This window comes from Heptranchias perlo, chromosome 23, assembly GCF_035084215.1.
Source record: "Heptranchias perlo isolate sHepPer1 chromosome 23, sHepPer1.hap1, whole genome shotgun sequence".
Lineage (NCBI taxonomy): Eukaryota > Metazoa > Chordata > Chondrichthyes > Hexanchiformes > Hexanchidae > Heptranchias > Heptranchias perlo.
The window spans coordinates 2,451,451-2,478,983 of NC_090347.1; the positions used below are offsets into that span (position 1 = coordinate 2,451,451).

The 27,533-nt window shown below is 47.8% G+C and overlaps 1 protein-coding gene across 1 annotated transcript; it reads left to right on the plus strand.

The window, feature by feature from the left end:
- Positions 1-166: 166 nt before the first annotated feature.
- utp18 (UTP18 small subunit processome component) lies at positions 167-27,533 on the plus strand. The gene is made up of 14 exons (XM_068003821.1): positions 167-463; positions 3,305-3,447; positions 5,265-5,360; positions 7,191-7,273; positions 8,007-8,089; positions 10,769-10,894; positions 11,104-11,278; positions 13,477-13,577; positions 15,064-15,154; positions 16,414-16,537; positions 18,169-18,343; positions 19,726-19,868; positions 22,990-23,026; positions 24,701-27,533. The coding sequence occupies exons 1-13, from the start codon at positions 299-301 to the stop codon at positions 23,012-23,014; spliced, it is 1,530 nt and encodes a 509-aa protein (XP_067859922.1). The 5' UTR covers positions 167-298; the 3' UTR covers positions 23,015-23,026; positions 24,701-27,533.

Sequence of the window (27,533 nt, forward strand, 5' to 3'; positions counted from 1 at the left end):
AAATGACATTTCCCCCTCATGAAGAATTAAATGTTTCTATTGCTTGTTAACCGATATGACATTTTAAACTGCGAATATTGCTCGGAATATTACAGTAAAGAGCTGAACTACCCCCCCCTTTATATCATGGTCGCTCCTTCACCGCCGGGACCCGCCCAGCGCCCTTTAACCCGGAAGTGGACGGCGGTATCCACGCGGTTGCTATAGGCCCGCCCTCAGCCCGAGCCGCGGAGTTTCCTGAGTTTGGCCTCAGCCTTCAGCAGACCGTCGGGAGGGATAAAGGGGCCGCCGACGCAGGATGTCTACCAGGCCGAAGAAGCGGGCGGCGAGCCGCGGGGATGAGGAGGCGGAGCGCTGCAAACACCTGAAGCGGCTGCAGGCTCTGGGGGAGCGGTCGGAGGTCGAGCGCCGGCTGGAGGAGCTGGTGTTCGGCGGCGAGGACACGCTGCTGGAGAAGCTGCAGGTAATGAGCCCGGCCCCGCGGGGCGGGCCCTGATACATGAACCCCCCGGGGCAACAGTTCCCGTCACCCGGGGCAGCGGCTGGAAAACTGGGCCCAAGGGGACGGACGGACGGCCCACCACCATCGCCATCCCTCGCCCGTCGCCCCGCCGCCATCCCTCCCACCCCGCCACTCGCCATCGACCCCGCTCCCCAGCGCTTCTATCTACTCTGTCCCATCCTTTCACATTTTTAAACTCTGTTATATTCCCCGCTGTGACCTGTGTTGCTCTGATGAAAAAAGCCTCACTTTTTCAAGTCTTTCTTTGTATTTGTATTTCCTCACACCAGGCAGTGAATCTGCGATGTACTCTCTCGAAAGCTGCGATCTAAGAACATAAGAAATAGGAGTAGGAGTCGGCCATTCGGCCCCTCGATGCTGCTCTGCCATTCAATAAGATCATGGCTGATCTTCGACCTTAACTCCACTTTCCCGCCCGATCCCCATTTCCCTTCCTATAGTGTGGAGCCCAATGCTGCACACACTACGCCAACTGAGGTCTTATTGAGATTTTATATCGTCTCATTATTACCTCCTGACTTTTATATTCTATACCCTTTGGTAAACCCTAGAATTGCATTTGCTTTTTTTTTTACAGCCTTATTAACCTGAGGTGTTGCCTTTAATGTCCCGTGAACCTGTTCCCAAGCGGGGGAGGTGAGGTCAGGGGTAACGCCGCTCCCTCTCGGCTTCAGGGAGAACAGCCTCCGTCACGTCTTGTCCTTCCGGCACCAGACGTTCATCCAGCTGCTGCGGGAGGACGACAGAAGGGGGCTTTTGCGCCCAACGTGAAGGGGATTGCATATCGCATCATCTGGGCGTCTGAGGATGGGTGTCTGCAGAGAGTTGCAATGTGTAAGAACTGAAAACAGGAAAAAAAACCTGTTGCCCCCAAATTCCTCTGCTCCCCCACAGCATCGAGCCTACTTATTCACAGTATCATTACTACTGTTATTTTTTTTACCAAACTGCATCACCTCACACTGATAGCGAATTTCATTTGCCACTTTTTAGCCTGTTTTCCCCCATCTTGACAATATCCCACTGCAGCTTCCTTTGGTCGTCTAAGAAATTAACTATTTTAGAATCATAAAATGGTTAGAGAACAGAAGGCCATTCAGCCCATTGATCCGGCTCTTTGTAAGAGCAATCCAGTTAGTCCCACTCCCCGGCTCTTTCCCCATGGTCCTGCAAGCTTTTTCCTTTCGGGTATTTTTCCAATTTCTTTTTGCAAGCTATTTTCTATTTTGGAATCATTTGCAAATTTCGACACCATCCCCTCTAAGTCTGTATCACAATAATTGCTATACACAGCGATCAGAAGTGGCCCCAGAACTAAACCCAGTGGGACACCGCCACTCACTTCCATTCACCCTGAAAAACTGCTCTTCCTATTCTCTGTTTTCTCTCTGCTAACCAATTTTTAATCAAGTTTGGTATCCTTCCCCTAATTCTATACCTTTTAATCTTCCCTAGTAACCTCCCATGTTGTACCCTTCCTAAAGTCCATGTACACTAATTAAAGACTCGTTAAAAAATTTTCCCTCCCGCAGATGTTAAACTAACAGGCCTGTTATTACCCGGATTAGCTCTTCCATTTTAAAAATGGGTATTACATTGGCCAGTTTCCAGTCCTCAGGCACACATCACACTCAATTGAACCTGAAATATAATCTTGAGGGCCCTTCCTCATCTCCCGGGATGTATCCCGATGGGCCCTGGCACTTTGTCTAACTAACTTATCTAAAATTTTCCTTTGATCCGTCATAACATCACTCCTCTTGCACTCAACCATTTCAGGATTCACCTCCTCTCCGATATCCTTCTCTTTATTAAAGACCAATGCAAAGTACTTATTAAAGACCTCTGCCATTTTTTGATCATCATCTACAGATTGACAACCCTCTCCCCAGGGTACCACCTCGCTTTTAACAATTTTCTTTTAATGATCGGCTTGTGAAATAATTTATTGTTCCTTTTTGAAGTTTTTTGAATTTTTCCCTCATAGTCCTCAGCCACTTTTCTTATATCCATTTTAGTTTTTAAGTTATTCTTATACTGTGTCTATTATCGATATTTCAGGCAGGCACATGATCGCACGTTCCAGCAGGTGCTCGTGCTGGCATTTTACAATCGGTCTCTGACAATCGCCAACATTCACACGGGGCATTAAGTGCATTCTAGTGTTGTGGTTACTGGCCCCGCTCTCAAGTAGTTCTGCAGCCACCAGACTAATCCCTGTGAAGTTAATCCAAGTGTATGTGGCTAAAGAGTAAACTTTTTTTTTCATAAGATAACTATTTGGAAAATTCCTGGCTCTAAGAAGGCTAGAATTACTACTGTTATAGCGCCTTTCACAATCTCGGCGTCCCAAAGCACTTTACAGCCAATGAAGTACTTTTGAAGTGTAGTCACTGTTGTTACGTAGGAAACGCAGCAGCCAATCTGCACCCAGCAAGATCCCACTGGGTAGTTTGAGGGATAAATATTGTCCAGGGCACTGGGGAGAACTCCCCTACTCTTTGAATAGTGCCATGGGATCTTTGGCATCCACCTGAGAGGGCAGGCGGGGCCTCGGTTTAACATCTCATCCGAAAGACGGCACCTCCGACAGTGCAGCACTCCTTCGGTACTGCACTGGGAGTGTCGGCCTGGATTATGTGCTCAAGTCTCTGGAGTGGGACTTGAACCCACGACCTTCTGACTCAGACGAGAGTGCTGCCCACTGAACCACGGCAGACATTATTGGCATTCGTTGACCCGCGATGGGTTTTTCTAACCTTTTATACTCTCTCTTTACAGCCGGCACAGGAGCAGGATTTGGGCAAAACTTTGCTGGATGATGACTCTGACAGTGACTCTGAAGTGGAAAATGAAGCCAAGTCCAGTTTCCCTGCACCCAAGAAAGCAGCGTGGGTGGACGAGGAGGATGCAGTGGAAGAGCTGTAAGTGAGATCGCTCTGTGGCTGTGCAGGTTAGGTGAAAGGGGGAGCCTGGAGCAGCCTGACTGTGAGCTCTGACATCTGCGTGTTTGGGTCTCAATCAGTTTCTCCTCCCCCCCACCCACCCCAAGAACATATTTTAGGAGAGAGTTTTCTTGATGTTTTAGTAATGCTTACGTGCAACTACATAGGGACAGGAGGAGGCCATTCAGCCCCTCAAGCCAGTTCAGTCATTCAATTAGATCAGGGCTGATCTGTCACTTAACTCCATCCATCTGCCTTGGTTCTGTATCCTTTAAAACCCTTGGCCCAACAAAAATCTATCGATCTCAGTTTTGAAATTTTCAATTGACCCTCAGCCTCAACAGCCTTTTGGGGGAGAGAGTTCCAGATTTCCACTCCCCTTTGTGTGAAGAAGTGCTTCCTGACATCACCCCTGAAGGGCCTGGCTCTAATTTTAAGGTTACGCCCCCTTGTTTTGGACCCCTACCCTCAAGAGGAAATAGTTTGTCTCTATCTACCTTATCAAATCCTTTTGGGTCTTGGCTTGTCTTATTTCTGCTGACTTTTATGCCGTTTCACCCTGCCCCCCCCCCCCCCCCCCCCCCCAAAATTCTGGCATTCTCTTTCCAGTTTCCAGTTCTCTCTTGTGCGGTATGGGGAAGTGAGTAGGAGAGTCAGATTAGACCACTTGGCGAAGACGGACAGGCAAAGATTGACTGATCTGTCGAGCCTGTCCCAACAGTTGTGTGTGTGTGGGCTGGCCCCAGAGGTGAACGGCCGGTGCCTGACCCACACACTGAGTGCCGGGAAGTGTTTAACTAACCTGCCCACCTCCTGGCTTCGGGGTTGGGGGGGGCGGGGGTGGTGGTGACCCTTGATGGAGGAAATGCCATCAAAAGGTAGATGAGTTGATCCTTGTGTTAGCCAACGGTGTCCCAGCTGCAGTACAGATTCCAAGGAGGGTGCTCAGCTGTCCGTGGGGACTGGAGTGGTTGACTTTGTACGTGATGTGGAGATGCCGGTGATGGACTGGGGTGGACAAATGTAAGGAATCTTACAACACCAGGTTATAGTCCAAAAGTTTTATTTGAAAATCACAAGCTTTCAGAGCTTACCTCCTTCGTCAGGTGAGTGAGTCACTCACCTGACGAAGGAGGTAAGCTCTGAAAGCTTGTGATTTTCAAATAAAACTTTTGGACTATAACCTGACTTTGCACATGACCGTTTACAACCTTGAATGTCAGCCTACAGAATACTGAAGCTCCCAAAGAGCAAATACTTTTAAAATAGGAATTTAAAACCATTGAGGGCTTGAAGGCCATCTAAGTCTTTTTAGCTCTCGAGTCCTATTTAATTCAAGAAGCAATGTGCATTTCTGAATCCAAGTGTAAGGGAGCATCAGCTGTGAGGAAAGGTTAAAATGCTCAGGTTCTACAGACTGGAGATAAGGCTTAGGGAGGGATTTCTTTATAAAATATTAAATAAATGGGTCAAGATGAGGTAAATCCTGAGTATTACTTTAAAGTCAGGCAGCGGAACAGGATCATAGCTCATAAATATAAACGAATGAAAAGAAAATGCAGAAAGCACTGCCTTGTGTGAAGGGCAGTGAATATTGGGAGTAATGTGTCAGGCAAACAGTAGAGATGCTGACTTTAGGGGACATTGTCGGACGCTGGGATGGAGAGTTGGAGCAGACAGACGAGCTCCAGCCACTGAATGGCGTTTTCTCATCCCCCCCAGACTTCACCGATATTCCGCGCGCAGTTATGGAATCCAGTTTATTGGCAGCTGACTTCTGTTCTTTTGCTTTACAGAGTGGATATGACTCATCGATTCCGGAAAAATCTACTGAAAAGCAGTGCGGAGAAGACCCTTAGTGTGGAGAAGCTGCAGCAGAGACTAAAGGAGCAGTACGTAAAACCGGTCCTATTGCATGTTTTACTCTCCAAACAGGGGCTCCGTGTTTGTGTGTTCTCTTTTACAGTTCCATTTTTCTTGGGTGACTCTTTGCGTCCCAGTTCCAGGCAGTTCACTTCAGGCAGCAGTGACCCTGAGAGTAAGGTGTTAGTTTGTAAATCCTACCCAATTGAAAAGAAGAAACTTGCAGGGCTATGGGGAAAGAGCAAGGGGAGTGGGACTAATTGGATAGCTGTTTCAAAGAGCTGGCACAGGCATGATGGGCCGAATGGCCTCCTTCTGTGCTGTCTGATTCTATGAATAACTTTCACAGAGCGCTGTCACAGTTACAAAAGGGGACGTGTTATCTCCCGTGGTTATCAATGAATAAAAGAACCGTACAATCTTGGTTTGATTCCACGGTCCATGTTGCGTTGGCTGGGGCAGTGGAAGGAATGCTGCATTTGGGAGGTGGGAAATTGGCCACAGTTGCTGCTCCCAATCGCCTCCAGTTACAGTTGCTGGAAAATGTGTGTGGGTTCATGTACAGGATTTGCGCACAGCAAGCTCCTGCAAACAGCAATGAGATAATAACCAGATAATCTGTTTTAGTGATGTTGACTGAGGGATAAATATTGGCCCAGGACACTGGGGAGAACTCTCCTGCTATTCGAACGGTGCTGTGGGATCTTTTACATCCACCTGAGAGAGCAGACAGGGTCTCGGTTTAACATCTTATTTGAAAGGCTGCCCCTCCGACAGTGCAGCGCTCCCTCAGCACTGCCCCTCCGACAGTGCAGCGCTCCCTCAGCACTGCCCCTCCGACAGTGCAGCGCTCCCTCAGCACTGCCCCTCCGACAGTGCAGCGCTCCCTCAGCACTGCCCCTCCGACAGTGCAGCGCTCCCTCAGCACTGCCCCTCCGACAGTGCAGCGCTCCCTCAGCACTGCCCCTCCGACAGTGCAGCGCTCCCTCAGCACTGCCCCTCCGACAGTGCAGCGCTCCCTCAGCACTGCCCCTCCGACAGTGCAGCGCTCCCTCAGTATTGACGTTGGGAGTGTCGGCCTAGATTATGTGCTCAAGTCTCGAGTGGGATTTGAACCCACGACCTTCTTTCTCGTGGAACAGAAGCACAGTACTTAGGAGCGGAGGGAAAAATAACTAACAGAAAAGGAGAGGGTTGGAAGGTGGAATCACAAAGGGTTTAAAAAGGGAGGTGTTTTTGTGTGATTATTACGACTTAATCTCTCAAAGTGAGCCATGCTTGATCCCGCATGACGGAGTTCCTCATTCCTACTCTGGTGCGGTGGGGACGGACTGATCAGAAGGAGGCATTACCTAACTGGAGGAGAAGAGCACAGTGGGAGAAGGAGAGAAGTGAGATCCCTGGGACGCTGCCTGTTTCCCAGATAACAACTCTCAGTAAAATTGCCTCCAAGGTTGAGGCCCACTCCCGACTGCAGGTTGTGTAGGAATGGGTTGGAAAACCAGAGAGCAAGTTTCCTGCTTACTGCCTGTAGTGAAATCATAAAAGGGAGTATGAGGAACGTGTTTACAGTTTCACTAATGCACTATAAATAAGGAAATCTTTCCTTGTTAATAGTAGAAGTGAAATGTGAAGTCCGTGTTGGCAAATTGCTCAACACTGGGGTATAATTCGGTGTTTTTGCAGAGTTGGGGTGTGGGAATCACCGCCATGCATGTGATTGGCCCGTGCGCTGGATCTGGATCTCACTGCACACTACCGGCAGTCACTTACACAGTGGGCAGGAGCATCGCCAAAGGGGGTCATCAACACACCGCTCAAGTGAAAAGGGTTTAATTGCAATATAATTTCATCTGCAGATTCCAGAGTGCCATGGGAGGTACACCGTCCTGGGCAGAGAAGACGGATAAAAAAAGAAGGAACAAGGAAAACTCAGACGACGGTAACTCATTATAACCTGGACACACACTGATTGCCAATGGGTTAGGCTGTTTCTTACTGTTTGTATAGCAGTTATAAAAAGACAACAAACTTTTATCTGGAGAAAAACAGATACCTGGGAGTGAGTTACAGGCTGGAATCTAATCGAGGGGTCGGGGGGTTTATATATAGAATAACAGATACCCGGGAGTGAGTTACAGGCTGGAATCTAATCGAGGGGTTCGGGGGGGTTTATATATAGAATAACAGATACCCGGGAGTGAGTTACAGGCTGGGATCTAATTGAGGGGTTTGGGGGGTTTATTTATTCTCAAGGGCAATTAGGGGTGGGCAATAAATGCTGGCCTTGCCAGCGGCGCCCACATCCCATGAACGAATTTTAAAAAAATACATAGAATAACAGATACTTCGGAGTTACAGGCTGGGATCTGTTCGAGGGATTCAGGGGGTTTATATATAGAATAACAGATACCCCGGAGTGAGTTACAGGCTGGAATCTAATCGAGGGATTCAGGGGGTTTATATATAGAATAATAGATACCCGGGAGTGAGTTATAGGCTGGGATCTAATCGAGGGGTTCCGGTGAATTTTTAAACCACATGAATGAAACTCGATTAAAATACTGAGGTATTGATTAGAGTGCAGACCTCTGAAATGTTGTTAATAAGTGCATTACTTTTTATATTTTGTGCTTGTACCTAATGAATTGCATTCTTTTTACCTGTTATGCTAGAAAGTGATGAAGATGAGGATTTGTTGCGGAAAACTGGCAATTTTGTGTCCAGCTCTGAAGCCCTTCCCAAGGGATTGTTACAGGTGAGGAGGATTCTCTGTGAGAGGCAGTGCTGAAAATGTCAGCTATATTTGGCAACGTGCAACAGGTCTGTCAGTTTGTGTGTGAGGGAGAGGGGGTGATGTTAACCCACGTTTGCTTTGTTTGAGTGTGGACCTGATGCCTGTTTCTGAGCGGCCAGGATTTGGGGCAACGGGCCACTCACTTCACACGGGCTCCCTTTTTCTCAGACAGTCAGGACGGTCGCAGCTTTCAGTCTCAGCTGGACCAGTGCCATAAGGATACAGTAAAGAGGAGAGTGGAAGGAAGCAATGTTTATCCTGGGCTGGGGGGGGATAGATTGTCCCGGGCCTCCCGTTCGTGATCTGGTGGTCTGCTGCTGGAAAGTGAGAGTGTATGGGTGTCGGTGAGCACAGGATAAGACTCTGCTGCCGCTGCCCATTGTTGGAGCTCACACTTGTAGGATGGCCGGCTGGATGAGATGTTGGGGGAATTGCTGTTACTTGTGGAACCGTATGAGGTATGGCCTTTGCAAGTGGAGGGGCCCTTGCTGTGTGCAGAATGGCTGCCACATTCATCCACGTACCAGCACACCACTACCCTTCAAATCCATCGTACGCGAGGCGAGTTATGACAGATGTGACAAGGCCCTGTATAAATTCAATCTTTCTGAGGGCACTAAATCTGGAGAGAAAAATGGCCTATTTTGCACAGTTGTGTTAATGGTGAGATAGCTCCACTTCAATCTCTTACTGCTGTACAAACGGAGGAGCTGTTTTTGCAATAACCCCTAACCTTGACATTGTGGGGGAGAGACTCTCTTTAGAAATGAGATACCGGGGCGTATCCCAGTTAAGGGCCTCGGTTGGTGTGTGTGAATGGGTAGATACCCGGGAGTTATCATAGCCTAATCTTTCTCCCTGTACCAGGCAGCATTCTGAGGTGGGAGGACTGCTCCCAGCTTGACACCAGCTCTCTTCTACCTGCGTGTGAGAGCATCCTAGCCTGACAGTCTCTCGGGTTTCCTCTGCCTCTGTCTCTCTCTCTCTCCCTGAGGAGGAGAATTTTGTCTGGGCTTGTTACCTTCCTGCGATGACGTTGCTGAGACGGGTAATAGTGTGTGGGGAATCTCGTGTACTCTGTCCCCCACCCTTCCCCATCCCAACTTCACAGCACACTCCACCAGCTCTGCCCTCCCAAACGTGGCTCTCTAGATTCTAAACATCTCCGGTTAGGTGGTGGAGCGATGACGCAGGGTTTGCAGATGTGTATTTAATTAGCACAGTCCTTGTTTATTTAAAGGAATGCTCCAGGCAAGCCTTATTCACGTGCTTCCTTCTAAAAATAAACTGTAACCCTGTAATTGAAACCCTAAAACACACAGACCTCCTTTCAAACCTACAACAGAACAGTGCGGTGGGCCCTCCTTGCACTGGGCCTGCGGGGATGGGGGGGGTCGGAGTCACTGAGCCCCCAGAAATGGAGGGGCAGCTTTCGGGAGCATCGGTCAGAGGCTGTTGTAGGGTACGTTCTGGGGCATTAGTGGAAGGCTGGAGACAGGCACTCTGCAAGGCCCAGGAAAGGTAGGGAATGCCACAAAGTGGGAATGTTTTTGCACCAAAACTCCCTGCAGAGCTTGAGGCGCCTGGATCTGAAGTCTGTAAAGAAAGAACTTGCATTTCTATAGCGCCTGTTGCGTCCTCAGGACGTCTCAAAGTGCTTCACAGCCAATGAAGTACTTTTGAAGTGTAGTCACTGCATAGACAAATGCGGCAGCTGATTTGTGCACAGCAAGATCCCACAAACAGCAAGATGAGATAAATGTCCAGTTAATCTGTTTTGGTTGAGGGATAAAAGTTGGCCAGGACACAGGGAAACTCTCTGCTCATCTTTGAATGGTGCCATGGGATCTGTTCACCTGAACAGGCAGACAGGGCCATGGTTTAGCGTCTAATCTGAAAGAGGGCACCTCTGACAGTGCAGCTCTCCCTCAGTACTGCACTGGAGTGTCAGCCTGGATTATGCGCTCTGGTACCTGGAGTGGAGATTTCACTCACAGCCTTCTGATCCAGAGGTGAGAGTGCTACCCACTGAGCCAAACTGAGGTGGGCAAAGCTCTGTACTTGTGTATGGTACTCTGCTGTCAAAGTACCTAGCCAGGTATTCCCAGCCTTTTACATGGGGTGCCTCTTAGCCAATGGGACACACACCAAGCAAAACTGTTTTCAAAGCACTACTTACGTGTCTTATTAAAAATCCCGGTGAGATAACAATTTGTAATGGATTCCCAAATGTTCGATTGTAAGAATGATTCACTGGGTATTAAACAGTTCTGGGGTGATTCCCCACATGGAAGTGAACGGTACAGCTCAGGGAAGTCTGAGGTCTGATCCATGGCCAGTGTAGAGTTGGCTGATCTCCGCCAGAGCAGGGGTAAAAGGGCACTTAAATTGGCCTCACTCTCCTGGGTTAGGGAGGGTAGAGATCAGTAGGAGTTCCTGCTCTTGGTTACGATCCTGCTGTCGAATTTCTTTTCAAAACTCACTGGACTTGGAGATGAAGTACAGCTGCTCGAGTGAGGTATTGGCACTTGTGGGACCGTTTCCTGACAGAGGCAAAGTTGATCAGATTTAAAAAATAGAATTGGCTTGTGTGAAAGAAGTGTGTGCTTTGTCCTGATGGATTTGATTGCTTCTCACCAGATAAAGAAATGTATAAATGCCAACCATGCGAGGCCATCAGATGCAAGATTAACAACAACTCAGTTCCACCCATCAGCTCAAGTAATACTGACTGCAGGGATAGACCAGTCCCTCTCACTCTTTCAGGTATGTTTTCCAGTCCCCTCAGTGCATGTATTGCATATTGATACCATGCGTTTGAACCACTTCTCTTTCACGCTTCAACGAGCGTGAGTGCGAGCGGCCGGCCGGGGCCCGCGCGAGTGCGAGCGGCCGGCCTCGGCCCGTATTGAAGCCTGTGCGGGTGTCACAGACTCAGACTATGACAGCTGACGATGTGCTTCGTTCCACTTCAGGTTGATGGAAAGACGAACCCCAAGATTCAGAGTATCCACCTGGAGCGGTTTCCTGTGTACAAAGCTCGCTTCAGTGCAGACGGCGAGCAGGTTATTGCCACGAGCATCCACAACAAGATGTTCTACATGTACGATATGATGGCTGGGAAGGTCATTCCTGTCTATAATGTCCGGGGTGAGAATTTCTGCACTTCTGTCTGTCGTTAACAGAACATCGAGACCCCCCCTTAGTAAGAATTCTGGCAATCAATTGACATCCTTTTTGCTGATTTCAGTCAATTTACATCTACTGCCACCACACCTGGTAGTCAGGGACCACCTTTAATCTTCAAACCCTTAAGGCTTACAGCATCAGCCACTTGCATTTTTACAGTGCCCATCACACGGGCTTTAAACCAGGGGGTAGAGGGACACTGAGCAGGACATGGGGGAAGGTTAATTGGGGGCTGAACAAAGAGTTACGGGTTTTTAAAGAGCCCTTTGGAGGAAAGGAGTGAAGTAGAGATGCAAAGTGGATTTGGGGGGAGAATTCGAAAGAACGTGAGTTTGGTGACTGGAAGATCAGCCTCCAGTGGACCAGAGGGAGAGGGGGATGACCAGTGAATCAATCAATGGGTGTTGCTCGTGAATGAAACAGGATTGACGAATACATTTCAAAGGGGGTAAAAGAAATAAGTAAAGAATGAGAAATTATTTTTCAGCACAATTCCATCACAAGGCTGCACTTGAGTAATGCTGAGCTCTGTGACCTCGATACCACAGCAATCTTGGCTTCCACTTTGCCTGACATTCTGTTCTGAGGGAGCGCTGCACTGTCGGAGGGTCAGTACTGAGGGAGCGCTGCACTGTCGGAGGGTCAGTACTGAGGGAGCGCTGCACTGTCGGAGGGTCAGTACTGAGGGAGCGCTGCACTGTCGGAGGGGCAGTACTGAGGGGGTGCTTCACTGTCGGAGGTGCCGTCTTTCAGATGAGACGTTAAACCGAGCCCCCGTCTGCCCTCTCAGGTGGGCACTATTCTCTGGACAGTACTCCCTGGTGTCCTGGCCAACGTTTATCCCTTATAAATGCAAGTCTTTTTGCTGAGGGTGTCAGGCTTGCCCCATTTTACACAGCGCAGGATCAAAAGAGTGCATGGTTGCTCTGTGTAAATGCAAAGATTGGATTGTAATTTTAAAACCCACCGTCCCCTTCAGGTGGTGTTCAGGCTGGTATTGAGTGTTGCTGGTAACTCCCCTTCCTGACTGTTTATTTAGGGGGCCATCTTGCTGCTCCTTTCATGTTGCTGCAAAGTGCTTTTCTGCTTCACAGCAGTGCAAAAATGTGTTGGTATTACTCCAAGGTCAGGTCTGACTCTGGAAGCAGTGGTGGGAGGCCCCTGGGGAAAGCTGTCTCGGGACTTTTAGGCTCGATGTCACCGGGCTGCGACCCTGCATTGGGGTATAACTTCAATCCACTGTCCAGCTGCGTTTTAACAAGTGCTTGTTGGACATTCCTGAACACTCAATAAACTTGGGTTCAAGCTCTCGGTATATATTAAAATTTTACTGGCCAGTAAGGAGCTCAATGGGAGTGCGGAGGCCTCTCCTGCCTTGAAGGGTTTGATTCCCGACATGACCGCATAAATCAAGTGCTGATGGCTGGAAATCAATTTTGTAACGACTGGACGGAGATTTAGTGTAACCGCAGCCTGAAACTCTGCTTATTTGACCCTCTTTTCAGCTGTGAGGATCCCGGCTGCTCGTTCCGATGGCCCAAGAGAGACTGAGAACTATTTTGGCAATCGTTGGAGGGAAGGGAAGAGAGGATGTAGATGTGTCGCTTCACTTCTCACCGTCACTGCAGGGGTCGTGGTAGCCCATGGGGTCACGGTGCACCACGGGGGTCACAGTGCACTGTAGAGGTCACGGTGCACCCAGACGTCACAGTGCACCGCAGGGGTTGTGGTGCCCCATGAGGTCACAGTGCACTGCAGGGGTCAGGTTGCCCCATGGGGTCACAGTGCACCGCAGGGGTCGGGGTGCCCCACGGGTCAAAGTGCATCGTGGGGGTCGTGGTGCCCCACAGGGTCACAGTGCATCACAAGGGTCACTGCCCCACTGCTGTATAAAATTTAGTTTGAGGGGGGTGTGTGGGAAACAGAGACAAATCCTTTGCCTGTTAACTCAAAAAAATATTTTACGGGTAATTTCTGAATTCACACTCCCGGCAAGGAGCGCACATCAGGAGTTTGGTCACAGCGGGTGAAGCTCGTAAAATGATCCCCTGTCGACCCCAGGCCAGAGGTTCAGACAGGTCAACAGTGCTGTATGCTTTCTCGACATTTTGTGCACGCTGTACACTCTCACTGAAGCTCTTTGGTGTTTGGATTTGTAGGGTTAGAGGAACGAAAAGTTAAGAAGTTTGAAGTCTCACCAGACGGCTTGTTTCTGCTGCTCACTGGGTCCTCGGGATATCTGCATCTTCTCTCCATGAAGGTAAGTTACCAAGGACTGATTCTGTAATCTACTGGGACTGTGTTAAACCGGTGTCCTACAGAAGTCACTGGCTAGCTACAGGTGCAGCTATGGCAACACTGTTTTAGTCACTTAACATACAGGTAAATGTACTTCACGTGTACATTTGCTTAGCAAAACATCTACCGCCATTCGTTGCGAAACTTTGCAGTCTTTTTCATCAGAGTTTGGAATTCTGATGTGAGTTTACCAGACAGGCCCATCTGAGTGCAGCTTCTCAGTTTTTGTCCAGCAGTTGCGAGCTCCTTTGACTTCATCAGAGTGATTGCGTTTTGTCTTACAATTTTACCATTAAACGCACCAAAAGGTTAAAGTTCACATGCACACACTGAGAGGACTGAGATTATGTTCCCAGTAATACAGGGGAGTACTTATTACTGATAGTCTGCAGTGCTGACAGCACAAGTTAATTAGCTTTCAGCACTGCCTTGTTCATTATGCACATGGTTACCCAGATGAAAGTGCAGTGTTATAACTTTGCCCTTAAAATTGCAGGTCATCTGTCACATCAGATATGTGCCACCCGGGAATTACCACAGCCTAAATTTTTCATGCACAAGCAAATTGGTTTCTGAATGACTGCTGATGGTGGTTTTGTATTCTTGTTGAGGGTGAGGGCACATTTTCTTGTGCTCTTTTCCTTGCCCTGTGCTCGTGTTCCCTGTGCAGTGCACACATGCTGGGGGACTTCCTCCCAGTGCTCTACTGATGATCTGACACCAGCCACCAAAGGGTGCATGAGCAGGAGGCTGACGCGTTCTCTGACTTTCTGCTCCCCGCCCCCCTCCCCCATAGCATTTCCCCAGGAGGGCGAGGCTGAGATTGGGAACTCTGAGCATGGAGTAGCAGACTCACGGTCCCACGCCCTTCCCACTTTGTCACTTAGCAGGTTGGGATTCCACAGCGTGTGGCAGCACACGCTGCTCTGCAGCTTAGAGGCTGGGCAGGCGGGTTCTGGCCACTAGGAAATGTGCAAAAACTTCACCCGAGTGGCCGCACTTCACGTGTGAGCCCGAGCATTGTGTTGCAGGCTATTTGGCCACATGGGGCATCACAGCCACGCCCGGTCCTGTCCTTGCTGGACCTGTGCACTTCCAGCAGAAGACAGCTGGAGAGCGGTCAGGGCCAATAACTCTAGCTAATCTCCCCCTCCCCACCTCTGGGTGCTGCAGACTATTGTAGCATCCTCCCTCAGCTGGGGTCACTTTTCAGCAGATGTCACTGGGTATTGGGTTTCTCCCCCCCCCCCCCACCACCCCCTCATCACAGGCCTGGGATTGGACCTTGTCCACCTGGCTATATTCCACAATGGCCCATGCATTCACCCACTGAGCTCACCATCTGCACCCTGTTTGGTGGGACAGTAAATATCTTTTGTTCGATTAACGGCCCAACATTTAATGTCAGGAAATTCTTTTTCGTCTAATTGTCTGTGTTCCTTCTGCAGACTAAGGAATTGGTGGGTAGTATGAAAATCAATGGGCAGGCGGTCGGGGCCACCTTCTCTCCTGATGGGAGCACCGTCTACACAAACTCCAGTAAGCAGGTTTTATGCTCTGTGTGGTTTTGGGGCCGGTAGTGGGGCTGGGGATAAAACTGATGTGTTCGGTGATACAATGGTTTCTCCCTGTACCAATTAAGCAATTAGGACAGGCAAAGATTGATTGATTTAAAAATAGAAAATTGTTTTTTATTCGGAGACTACCGTACATCCCTGGCTCCTTTATTGTAATCCACAAAATTCAGAGCTCTCGCATTTGGCCAGTTGAGTACTGGGCTGTAACGGTGCAGTTAATAAATGTGTCAAGAGTTTGGACAAAGTGTGTTCTTTCTGCACCTTCTACTTCATGATTTTGGGTCTTTCACTGCGAAGCTCTGAAGTGATGGCTCGCTGTCCTGGCCTGGCCTGGGCATGGGACCCTGCTTTGTGACTGCTGCATTGTTAGATGAGATGTCACACCCGCCTCTATCTGTTTGTTCCAGTGGTTCATTACACATCCCATGCCATTATTCCAGTGCTCCTGGTATCTTGGCCAACATTCTTCCCTCAACTAAAACACCACCAAAAATTGTTAAATTGCTCATCTCATTGCTGTTTGTGGGATCTTGCTGTGTGCAAAATGGCTGCCGCGTTTGTTACATAGCAACAATGACTGGACTTCAAGTAATTAATTGTATGTGAAGGGTTTTAAGGTTTCTCTGAGACAATGTCCTGTATAAATGTAAGTCTTCCATTCTCTCTCGCTTGGCTCATGATCTGATCTGATCTGATTGAATGGCGGAGTAGGTACAAGGGATTGAATGGCGGAGTAGGCTCAAGGGACTGAATGGCCTACTCCTTTTCCTAATGTTCTATCCCTTGCCACCCCACCCTCCACAGACATTAGGGGCAGGTCTTTCCTGGTGTAACGTCAACACTAAAATTCACCCGTTCGGTATTAATGAATGATTGCTCATAGGAGAGTTTTGTCCAAGTAAAGCTCTTCCAAATCTTTGGTTTTAGGGTCTTCTTGCTCCTCTGAGAACTCAGTGTGAGTTTCCCCGCAGAGCTCTGTAAATGGGCCAATTTATTGAGCAGAAACGAAGCAGAGAAACTCCACTATAGTTGAACTGGCCTGTTGGCCATCGGTGATGTTCATGGTTGATTGGCCCCTTAACAAGTGTTCGGAAACCCTGAGTAGGAATTACAGAATTTGTTTTCGGCTCCTGGGTGAGAGAGGCCAGCGTTGAGTGTTTGGTTTCTAGTGAATGTTGTCCCTAACTCTGGCTGTACTTTTTGCCATTGATGTTGTTCCAGATGAAGGAGAAGTTTACATTTGGGACGTGAAAAGCCGGAAGTGTTTGAACAGGTTCATTGACGAAGGCTGCCTGAGAGGGATGTGTATTGCCGTCTCTCGGAACGGGCAGTACGTGGCCTGTGGGTAGGTGAACCCTTGTGTCGTACAGTGTTGCCCCCTGCAGGCATTGTCCCGACGAGCAAAACGCAAGGGAAACTTATCCTTTAAGGACAGCCACAGGGCTCTGAGGCCCATCTCTGTACCTCTACTGATTCCCCAGCTGAGATCGGTTCACTTTGTATGGGCCAGGGATTGATCCTGGGTTCTTACTGATCTGTACGGTGCAGTGAGTGCATTTACTTGCTGAGCCGCTGTGGGAACTCAGTTTAATTTCCTTAAAGACTCCTAATGGTAACACTATAGAAACACATTACAAGTATTTGTTCTGGATCCTTGCACTGGATTGCTATTTGAGCTCCTACAGAACCCAAGTATTGGATATTACAGTAACATTTTCCTTTGAAAGATTTAGAATTCTCTCTGGTCTGTACCCTGGGCCAGCCACAAACCACTCAACAGATTTGATGCTAAGCTTCTTCGACAGGATCAGAAAAATAACCCTGTAATCCTCTTTTAATCCGTGGTGGATCCCTTACTTTGTGCTTATTGCTTTCAATCCTTATAGTGGTGTTACCTCTGAGGGGATTACAGTACAACAGTCATTAGAGTCACTCAGCAGCTGGGAAGCTTCCTCTTACTTATCAGCTGTGGCTCAGTGGGTCGCACTCTCGCCTCTGAGTCAGTAGGTCGTGGGTTCAAGTCCCACTCCAGAGACATGAGCCCATAATCCAGGCTGACACTCCCAGTGCAGTACTGAGCGAGTGCTGCACTGTCGGAGGTGCTGTCTTTCGGATGAGTTGTTAAACCGGTGGACGTAAAAGATCCCACGACCACTATTCGCAGAAGAGCAGGGGGAGTTCTCCCAGTGTCCTGGACAGTATTTATCCCGCAATCAACATCACTAAAAGAAACAGATTATCTGGTCATTATCACAAGGGAATTAGGGGTTACGGGGAGCGGGCAGGAAATTGGACATGAAGCTGAGTTTGGATCGGTCAAGGCCCTGTGGGTGGCGGAGCGGGCCCAGGGGCTGAGTGGCCAGGTCCTGCTCCTACTTCTTGTGTTCTTTAGATTTGAGGTTAGGATCAGATCAGCCATGATCTTATTGAATGGCGGAGCAGGCTCGAGGGGCCGATTGGTCTACTCCTGCTCCTATTTCTTATGTTCTTACCTTGCTGTTTTGTGGGAGCTTGCTGTGCCCAAATTGGCTGCCACGTTTCCTACATTACAAGAGTGACTACACTTCAAAAGTACATCATTGGCTTTAAAGTGCTTTGAGGTTGTGAAAGGTGCTATATAAATGCAAGTCTTTCTTTCTTTCATGGCACTCTTTGATGAGTTCTGCTGGTGTCCTGATCAACAATCCTCCCTCAGCTAACACTTCGAAAAGCAGCTTAACTGGTCAATTATACTCACTTTCCATTTGTGGAATCTTGCCATGCACAAATTGGGTTTACTATGTTTGGCTACATAACAACAGTCACAACGTTTCAAAATAATTCATTGTGTGTGCAGTGGTTTAGTGTGTCCTGGGAGGCTCTTTCCATCTTTCTATCCCAACACTCTAGCACAGTTTGCATTAACAGTAGGTCTGTTCCTGTTAGATTAATCTCCTTCTAATAAAAAGTTGCATTTTTCTTTGTTTTCCTTGGCAGGTCCAGTTCTGGGGTTGTGAATGTTTACTCACGAGATCACTGCCTAGACCAAACTAACCCTAAACCTGTGAAGGCCATCAAGAACCTGGTTACTGCAGCAACATCGATGGCCTTTAACCCAACAACAGAGATCTTGGCAATTGCTTCTAACGCCACGGATGACGCAGTTAAGATGGTACGTGGTGTTTCTGGAAAACGTCTAAAGTAGGGGACAGCGCGGGCAATGACGTTAAGAGTAATTGGATGCTTTCCCTTCCTCCCTTGTACTCCTGTGTGTGTATTTTCTGTACAACACAAGGTAGGGAATAGCTTCTCTCCTCTCCCTGGTCACAACAAACCCTACACGTGTTACAGAGCAGAGAGGGAACACGACAGGCCTCGTTGTTAGACTAAACCAACGGACGATGTTGGAGTCAAAGGAAGGGCGAGTGTGTTCGATGGGCTTAAGTTGCTGGTTGTTTTGAGTGCTGAGTCACATCGTGCAGCTCTGCGACTGACTGCAGGAGGATTTTTTTAAGCCTAACTCCTGATGGGGTGCAGTTTCCTGGGTACAGGTTGCCTTCCAGTACCTGGCTTGGGTGTACATGGGTGGTGTGGAAAGGAGTTCCACCTCCCAAAGTCTTTTGATTCCTCCACTAACTTAAAGAAACTTGGGGAGGGAGAACAGAGTAGAGTGTAAATGTTATTTGAAAGACCTCTGATCGATTTGTGCACCAACTGGAAGAGTTGAGTCACGGCCGGTGCTGTGTCGGAGGTTGCTGAGTGCAGGATTTATTCCCCTTTCGCTTTATCCTCCCCTCTTATCCTGAAGCTAGTGGCATGTGTCAGGGTTTGCAGTTAAATAGATGCCAGCAACAGCCGCTCAATACCGTGACCAAGTGACTGCTCCTCGCATGTGAAACTGGACGGTGAGAATTGGGGAGGGAAAGGGTTTGGGCATCTTAGCTAAGACCAGTCCTATCCTCACATGCCCACTTCCTGGCTGGAAAATGATCAGGAACCCTGGCTGATTTTTTTTTGGTTGCCCTCCCTACCCCAGCTGGGGTCAGTTGTAGCACCCCAACCATCACTGCGGCTGGGATCAGAGATTAAACTGGGATTGTCCTAGTCTGTGTGGCTCGTAGGAACAGGACCAGGCCCTTCAGCCTCTCTAGCCTGTTCTGCCATTCAGTTAGATCATGGCTGATCTGTACCTCGGCTCCGTTTACCCGCCTTGGATCCTCATCACTTAATACTTCCCCATATAAGGGGATACCTGCTTTAAGGGACAGGCCACTTTAAACACAGCTCCTCTTTAACAAGTAAGCAGCACCGAGCATGCTCCAGACCCCAGACTACTCGTGAATAACACCACGGTGGATCAGCTAGTATTCCATAAAAATAAAAACAGCTTCTCCGCGTGCAGTGGGGGGGTGGGTATTCGAGTTGCTTTTTATTCAGCGCGGTAAGGATTACACACTCTGTGTCTATATGAGCTTCTGTTCAGCGGCGGGGTGGCTGCTGATATCTGAATCCTAGTATTTATTTTTGCTAATAATTCTGTGTCCCCTTTTGCAGATCCACATCCCATCCTTCACGGCATTCTCCAATTTCCCAGTGTTCAGGCGGAAGATTATTCATCTGGCGCAGGAAATGGACTTCTCGCCCAGAAGTGGTTTCTTCTCCATAGCGACTAACCGAGGCCGGGCCTTGCTGTACAGGTGTGTTTAAAATACAGCTGACAACACTGATCAAGGCCATTTGTAGCTGGCTCCTCGGGTCATGCATTGGGCCTCAACTCAAGTGAATCTCTTGGGGACCGACCGGGTGGCTGTGTGGGTTAAGGTGCTGTCCTTGCACCTCTGTGACCTGTGTTGTAATCTACACCGATTGCTGAGCAGGAAATTCCTCAAGGTGCTGATTCACGGCGCAGTATGGAGCGTGGAGCCCTCCTGTACTTTCCCTGGCTGCCTGTTTCTCCTGTAGGCCTCGACAGTTAATCTCGATAGACAGTGGACCCTGTCCTCACCCCAGTGCCCCCACACCTGGTCTGCAGCAGGAGTTACCGCAGAGCAATTAGGAGCAGGAATCCTGGCTATTCTCCCACTCCCTCCATAGCCCAGGGTACTGAGGCCAGTTGTTGCTCCTCTACCGCTGCCCTGCCTAAGGAGTTTTCATTTTCTTTCCCTCTATCTCTGTATCGCTCTGTTTTTGTGTCTCTCTGTCTATATTTATCTGTATCTATTTCTCTTTCAGTATCTCTCTCTGTAGCTCCATCTTTATGTCATTCTTTATCTCTCTATCTCAATCTCCCTATCTAAATCTCTTTCTCTCTTTTTCTGTGCCTCTCTTTGTCTCTCTCTGTACTTCCCTTTAGTTCTCTATCTCTCTGTACCTCTCTGTGTATCTCTCTCTCTTTACTTCCTACCTCTGGCAGCCCTCTAAATCTGTGGAACAACATTGACCAGCGCCACCTTAACGGTTTTATCCGAGTGGAGAGTGTGGTTCATGTTCTCGGTTTTGTGATTGAGGGATAGGAGACAGTGCTTGTTTCTAATGTTAGATCTATAGTTTTACTCTTAGAAGTAAATGATATAGGTCAGTAGGTCCAATAGTAATCATAGAATCATAGAAGTTACAACATGGAAACAGGCCCTTCGGCCCAACATGTCCATGTCGCCCAGTTTATACCACTAAGCTAGTCCCAATTGCCTGCACTTGGCCCATATCCCTCGATACCCATCTTCCCCATGTAACTGTCCAAATGCTTTTTAAAAGACAAAATTGTACCCGCCTCTACTACTGCCTCTGGCAGCTCGTTCCAGACACTCACCACCCTTTGAGTGAAAAAATTGCCCCTCTGGATCCTTTTGTATCTCTCCCCTCTCACCTTAAATCTATGCCCCCTCGTTATAGACTCCCCTACCTTTGGGAAAAGATTTTGACTATCGACCTTATCTATGCCCCTCATTATTTTATAGACTTCTATAAGATCACCCCTTAACCTCCTACTCTCCAGGGAATAAAGTCCCAGTCTGTCTAACCTCTCCCTGTAAGTCAAACCATCAAGTCCCGGTAGCATCCTAGTAAATCTTTTCTGCACTCTTTCTAGTTTAATAATATCCTTTCTATAATAGGGTGACCAGAATTGTACACAGTACTCCAAGTGTGGCCTCACCAATGCCCTGTACAACTTCAACAAGACATCCCAACTCCTGCATTCAATGTTCTGACCAATGAAACCAAGCATGCTGAATGCCTTCTTCACCACCCTATCCACCTGTGACTCCACTTTCAAGGAGCTATGAATCTGTACTCCTAGATCTCTTTGTTCTATAACTCTCCCCAACGCCCTACCATTAACGGAGTAGGTCCTGGCCCGATTCGATCTACCAAAATGCATCACCTCACATTTATCTAAATTAAACTCCATCTGCCATTCATCGGCCCACTGGCCCAATTTATCAAGATCCCGTTGCAATCCTAGATAACCTTCTTCACTGTCCACAATGCCACCAATCTTGGTGTCATCTGCAAACTTACTAACCATGCCTCCTAAATTCTCATCCAAATCATTAATATAAATAACAAATAACAGCGGACCCAGCACCGATCCCTGAGGCACACCGCTGGACACAGGCATCCAGTTTGAAAAACAACCCTCGACAACCACCCTCTGTCTTCTGTCGTCAAGCCAATTTTGTATCCAATTGGCTACCTCACCTTGGATCCCATGAGATTTAACCTTATGTAACAACCTACCATGCGGTACCTTGTCAAATGCTTTGCTGAAGTCCATGTAGACCACGTCTACTGCACAGCCCTCATCTATCTTCTTGGTTACCCCTTCAAAAAACTCAATCAAATTCGTGAGACATGATTTTCCTCTCACAAAACCATGCTGACTGTTCCTAATTAGTCCCTGCCTCTCCAAATGCCTGTAGATTCTGTCCCTCAGAATACCCTCTAACAACTTACCCACTACAGATGTCAGGCTCACTGGTCTGTAGTTCCCAGGCTTTTCCCTGCCGCCCTTCTTAAACAAAGGCACAACATTTGCTACCCTCCAGTCCTCCTTGCTTCTAATCATTCCATGTTACCTGACCCCAGGATACCCCAGGGCACAGATCTCAATGTGTGATCTTTAGCACCAGTCTTCACATTACCCATCTAAGAAACTTAAATATTTGGGATGCAAAGGATGGGTCTTCTGTCCTGGTCTGTGCTTCCAGTGAAACCATGGGGAGGGGAATGGAGGATTAAAGGGTGAAATCCATACACTGCCACTGCACCATTGCTGCTCGTTCAAACTGTGTTACTTCCTCAGTTGTGAATTTACTGTTCATCGAGGTGAGGAGGGTTTCGCACTGGAAACTCTCCCCAGTGTGGAGGTGCAGCATCGTTTGAGACAGAATAAAGCTGCCTCCGCACTGTCCCCAAAACCCAGCGGAGTGCCCCTTCTGTACCACTGTGACATTATCCCATTTCCCACACCAGCCGTCCTGTGACCTCGCCCAGTGACGTTGCTGATCAGAACAGAATTTCTCTTCCTCCCTTTGGGTCTCTGTGAGGCAGCTGCCCACAGAAGCACAGCTGAGGATTGAAGATGCAAGTCCGTGGGTCCATGGCCGACTGTATTGTAACTCTACTGTAGTCACTGTTTCCAAGTTAAATGTTCAGTAGTTGAAGCACAAATGTATACAAATAAATGTTTTAATTTCACTAATCTGAGAGAGGAGATCAGTCGAGCTCTTTAAAATGTTCAGAATGTTACTGTCCTTCTACATATTTCCAGTGTCCCATTGTTCAAACCGATCCCTAAATGATTTGGTCTCCTCCTAGGGTGAAGCATTATGCAGACTTCTAACCAGAGACTTCGGTGAGTGAACCAGGTTCTTTGTTTCCTGTTGTTGTTACTCTGTGCGTGTGAGTCTGTGCGTTTGTGGAGTTCAGTGTACAAGTGACAAATGTGAGATGATTGTTGATTGATACTGTACCTGAGGGCAGTGCCCCAGGAGACTTCCATTGGTGTATTGTCTGGATTTGGTTCGCCCCTTGTTTGAATGAATCCTCCCTTCCAGCTATTGTTTTCCTCCTCCTGTTTTATATAATTGTACAACTCTCCATTCTGGCTTTCCCTGCATTGCACATCATTGGGAGCGGAGGGTTTAAGTGATCTGTTCGCAGAGGAATTAGGGTGTGGTTCTGTGATTCCTCTTTTTCTGTTTCTCTCCTCAACCCTCTCCTAGTCTCTGCTCATTACATCTGTGACGGGTCAGACCAGGAATTCCATACTGCAGCAGCAACCACATTCTGCACAGTATTTGGAGCTCACAAGTTTATTCTCTGAAAAGTATTTCCTCCCAACCTGATCCCCTGCCCTAGGTATGGATCCTTATTATTTTCTTTCTATTTGCTGGTCCATTCGACCCTACTCCCAAACCACCACAGCACTTGCTGATAACCCTGGGAGGCTGTGGGTCCAAGCAGAGACTCTGCTCAGTGCTCCAGAGTGTAGTCCCACCATATTGTCCCAATATCTCACCTTTCCCTTGTCTTTTAAGGCATGTGGGCCAGTACAGTGACCCAATAAATCTTTTTTAAAAACTGGTATCAGTAAAAGTGACCGTGAAGCTGTCGGATTGTTGTAAAAACCCAACTGGTTCACTGATGTCCTTTAGGGAAGGAAACTTGCCGTCCTTACCCAGTCTGCGCCGATATGTGGTTGTCTCTTAAGTGTCCTCTGAAATGGTCGCAGGGCATTCAGTTAAATCCAGGGCAACTAGGGATGGGCAATAAATGCCGGCCTTGCCTGCAATGCCCACATCCCATGAATGAATTTTAAGAAAAGACTCTGAAGAATCATCAAGTTTATTTCTCGTGTCATATTTGTACTCTGTAGAGTAAAGTCACCAATCCCGGCTCCCAGGAGGGAGCCACGCTCTGAGGGAGTGTGGCTTGTGGCTCGGAGTTTGGTCTCCAACACTGCCATACCGATTCTCCAACCCACGCTCCCACTGAGGGCAGCCTCTCAATGATGGTACAAGATCAGTGAATTTACACAGTTTCTCTTAAACCAGGTAAGCGATAAATTGTGGGGTTCATCACCTTGAATTGCTGCCATCACTAGAGACAGACCATAACCAAAGCTTGGAAGCAACGACCCTCCCCCACAGTTTTTTTAAAAAGTTACAGAATCTGCCAGCACAGGAGGAGGCCATTTGGCCCATCATGCCTGTGCCGGCTCTTTGAAAGAGCTATCCAATTAGTCCCACTCCACCCGCTCTTTCCCCATAGCTCTGAAGGTTTTCCCCATTAAATATTTATCCAATTCCCTTTTGAAAGTTACCATTGAATCTGTTTCCACCGCCCTTTCAGGCAGTGTATTCCAGATAATCATAACTCGCATAAAAATTGCACCACGCACCTCGACACTGACATAAGGCATAGATATTGTCCAGTACATGTTGCAAACAGTATTGAAGTATCTCCTGAAATTGTTCCTTGTATTTTGGAGGGAAAAAAAATCTGTTTCTGACTTTTACCTTTACAGACGGCCCCTCCCCGACTCGACCATCGAGTTTTAATATCGCAACGCAGCTTGGAGTAAAATCTCATCCGTCAGATAACCCTGCACAGGAGCAGCTTTTAATATTGTCCGTGAGGCACTCTTAGCATTTCAAAAAGAAATCGAACTGTTTGTTTCTATGAAATAAATTGACGGTGTGTGATGGAGGTGGAGATTTAAGCCTGTCCTGCTCCCCTTCAATATAATATAGGTAATGTAAATACACCTACGTTGTCAGTGTTTGTGCAATGAGGTAGTGTGGGTTCCAATCAAAACTGGGAGTACTGGAGATGTTACTGAGTCACAGTGTTTATAAGCCTCTGTCCCTTGTGGAGTTAATGCCCCTTCACATGATCAGCAAATTCCGCGGGGCACGGTCCTGGGGCAGAGCACTGATCTGACAATCGGGAGCAGGCGCATGCGGATTGGGCTTCCGTTGGGTGAGGATTTGCGTGGAGCCTCGACTCAATGAATTTAACCTGATGGGAGACCTGCTGCGTTCCCATTACATCCCCAATGAGCGACTGTTCCCATTCCCATTATATCCCCAATGAGCAACTGTTCCCATTCCCATTACATCCCTGATGGGCAACTGTTCCCATTCCCATTATATCCCCAATGAGCGACTGTTCCCATTCCCATTACATCCCTGATGGGCGACTGTTCCCATTCCCATTACATCCCTGATGGGCAACTGTTCCCATTCCCATTATATCCCCAATGAGCGACTGTTCCCATTTCCATAATATCCCCAATGAGCGACTGTTCCCATTCCCATTATATCCCCAATGAGCGACTGTTCCCGTTCCCATTACATCCCCAATGAACGACTGTTCCCATTCCCATTACATCCCTGATGGGCGACTGTTCCCATTCCCATTACATCCCTGATGGGCGACTGTTCCCATTCCCGTTACATCCCTGATGGGCGACTGTTCCCATTCCCATTATATCCCCAATGAGCGACTGTTCCCATTCCCATTACATCCCTGATGGGCGACTGTTCCCATTCCCATTACATCCCTGATGGGCGACTGTTCCCATTCCCATTACATCCCTGATGGGCAACTGTTCCCATTCCCATTATATCCCCAATGAGCGACTGTTCCCATTCCCATAATATCCCCAATGAGCGACTGTTCCCATTCCCATTATATCCCCAATGAGCGACTGTTCCCGTTCCCATTCCCATTACATCCCTGATGGGCGACTGTTCCCGTTCCCATTACATCCCTGATGGGCGACTGTTCCCATTCCCGTTACATCCCTGATGGGCGACTGTTCCCATTCCCATTATATCCCCAATGAGCGACTGTTCCCATTCCCATTATATCCCCGATGGGCAACTGTTCCCATTCCCATCATATCCCCGATGAGCGACTGTTCCCATTCCCATTATATCCCTGATGAGCGACTGTTCCCATTCCCATTATATCCCTGATGAGCGACTGTTCCCATTCCCATTATATCCCCGATGAGCAGCCTGTGACTGGCTGAGCGTCCCTGCCCTTACGCCCAGCGTCCCTGCTCTAACACTGAGCGCTGTACCTCACTCTGAAGATCTACCTGAAACAGCTTCTATAGTAAACACATTGCCCGTGTGAGCGAGCACATTGCTATCAAACAATGGTCTGCTGGATTTATGAACGGCAACCATTTAAAAACTGTCACCATTTAATTAAAACTGATATATTAACAGATTATAATTCATTCCAAGGAATGTTCATATATTATATTTAATTAATAGTACGTCACATTTAATCTAACTGCTTGGCAATTTAATCAGTGCAATTAAAATGACAACACTTCATTTAAGAGATAATTTAAAACCAGAGTTATATGTTTGCACTCAGTTATAATTGGATCAATGCTGACAAAGTAAAATCACAGAAGTCAGATTTAATTGCATGCAAATCCTCCAAGTCTTTACAATTATATATACTGTTAAACGACATTGATATGACCAGAATATAACATACAGTCCACACAATCCCAATCACACACCAAGTACAAGTCTTTTATTATTTTTATGGCACTTTTCCGTTGTAGCACCAGATGTCAGCACTGTTTATATTACATGTTATTATACACTAGGCGCCCACATCCCATGAACGAATATAAAAAAAACTTAGCTGTCCCAGGTGTGATTTCGATGCCCTGCACGTGCACAGTGTGATGGTTAGGGATCAATGGGATTGAGGACTTGCAGACGTCACTGGCTGCACAGACACACACGGGCATCTCGAGCTGAGCGCTAGGGTGAGCAATGCCAGAGGGCATCCACCAGTGTTATATAATAAAGCTACTCCTTTCTCAGTGTAATATTAGTGTTTGCTGCAGTGCGTGAGCTGAAAGTCCCAAAGCACTTTACAGCCAATGAAGTACTTTTTGAAGTGTAGCCACTGTTGTAATGTAGGAAACAAGGTAGCCAATTTGCGCACAGCAAGATCCCGCAAACATGACCAGATAATCTGTATTTTAGTGATGTTGTTTGAGGGATAATTATTGACCAGGACACTGGGGAGAACTCTGCTGCTCTTCTTCGAAATAGTGGCCATGGGATCTTTTACATCCACCTGAGAGGGCAGACAGGGCCTCGATTTAACGTCTCATCCAAAAGATGGCCCCTCCGACAGTGCAGCACTCCCTCACTACTGCCCCTCCGACAGTGCAGCGGTCCCTCACTACTGCCCCTCCGACAGTGCGGCACTCCCTCAGTACTGCACTGAAAAATAAGTCAAATAGCCCAGGGAGACATTTTTGTCAAAAACAGGTGGATGAGGGATTGAGAAATGAAGTAAAATGTTGCAGAGTGTAA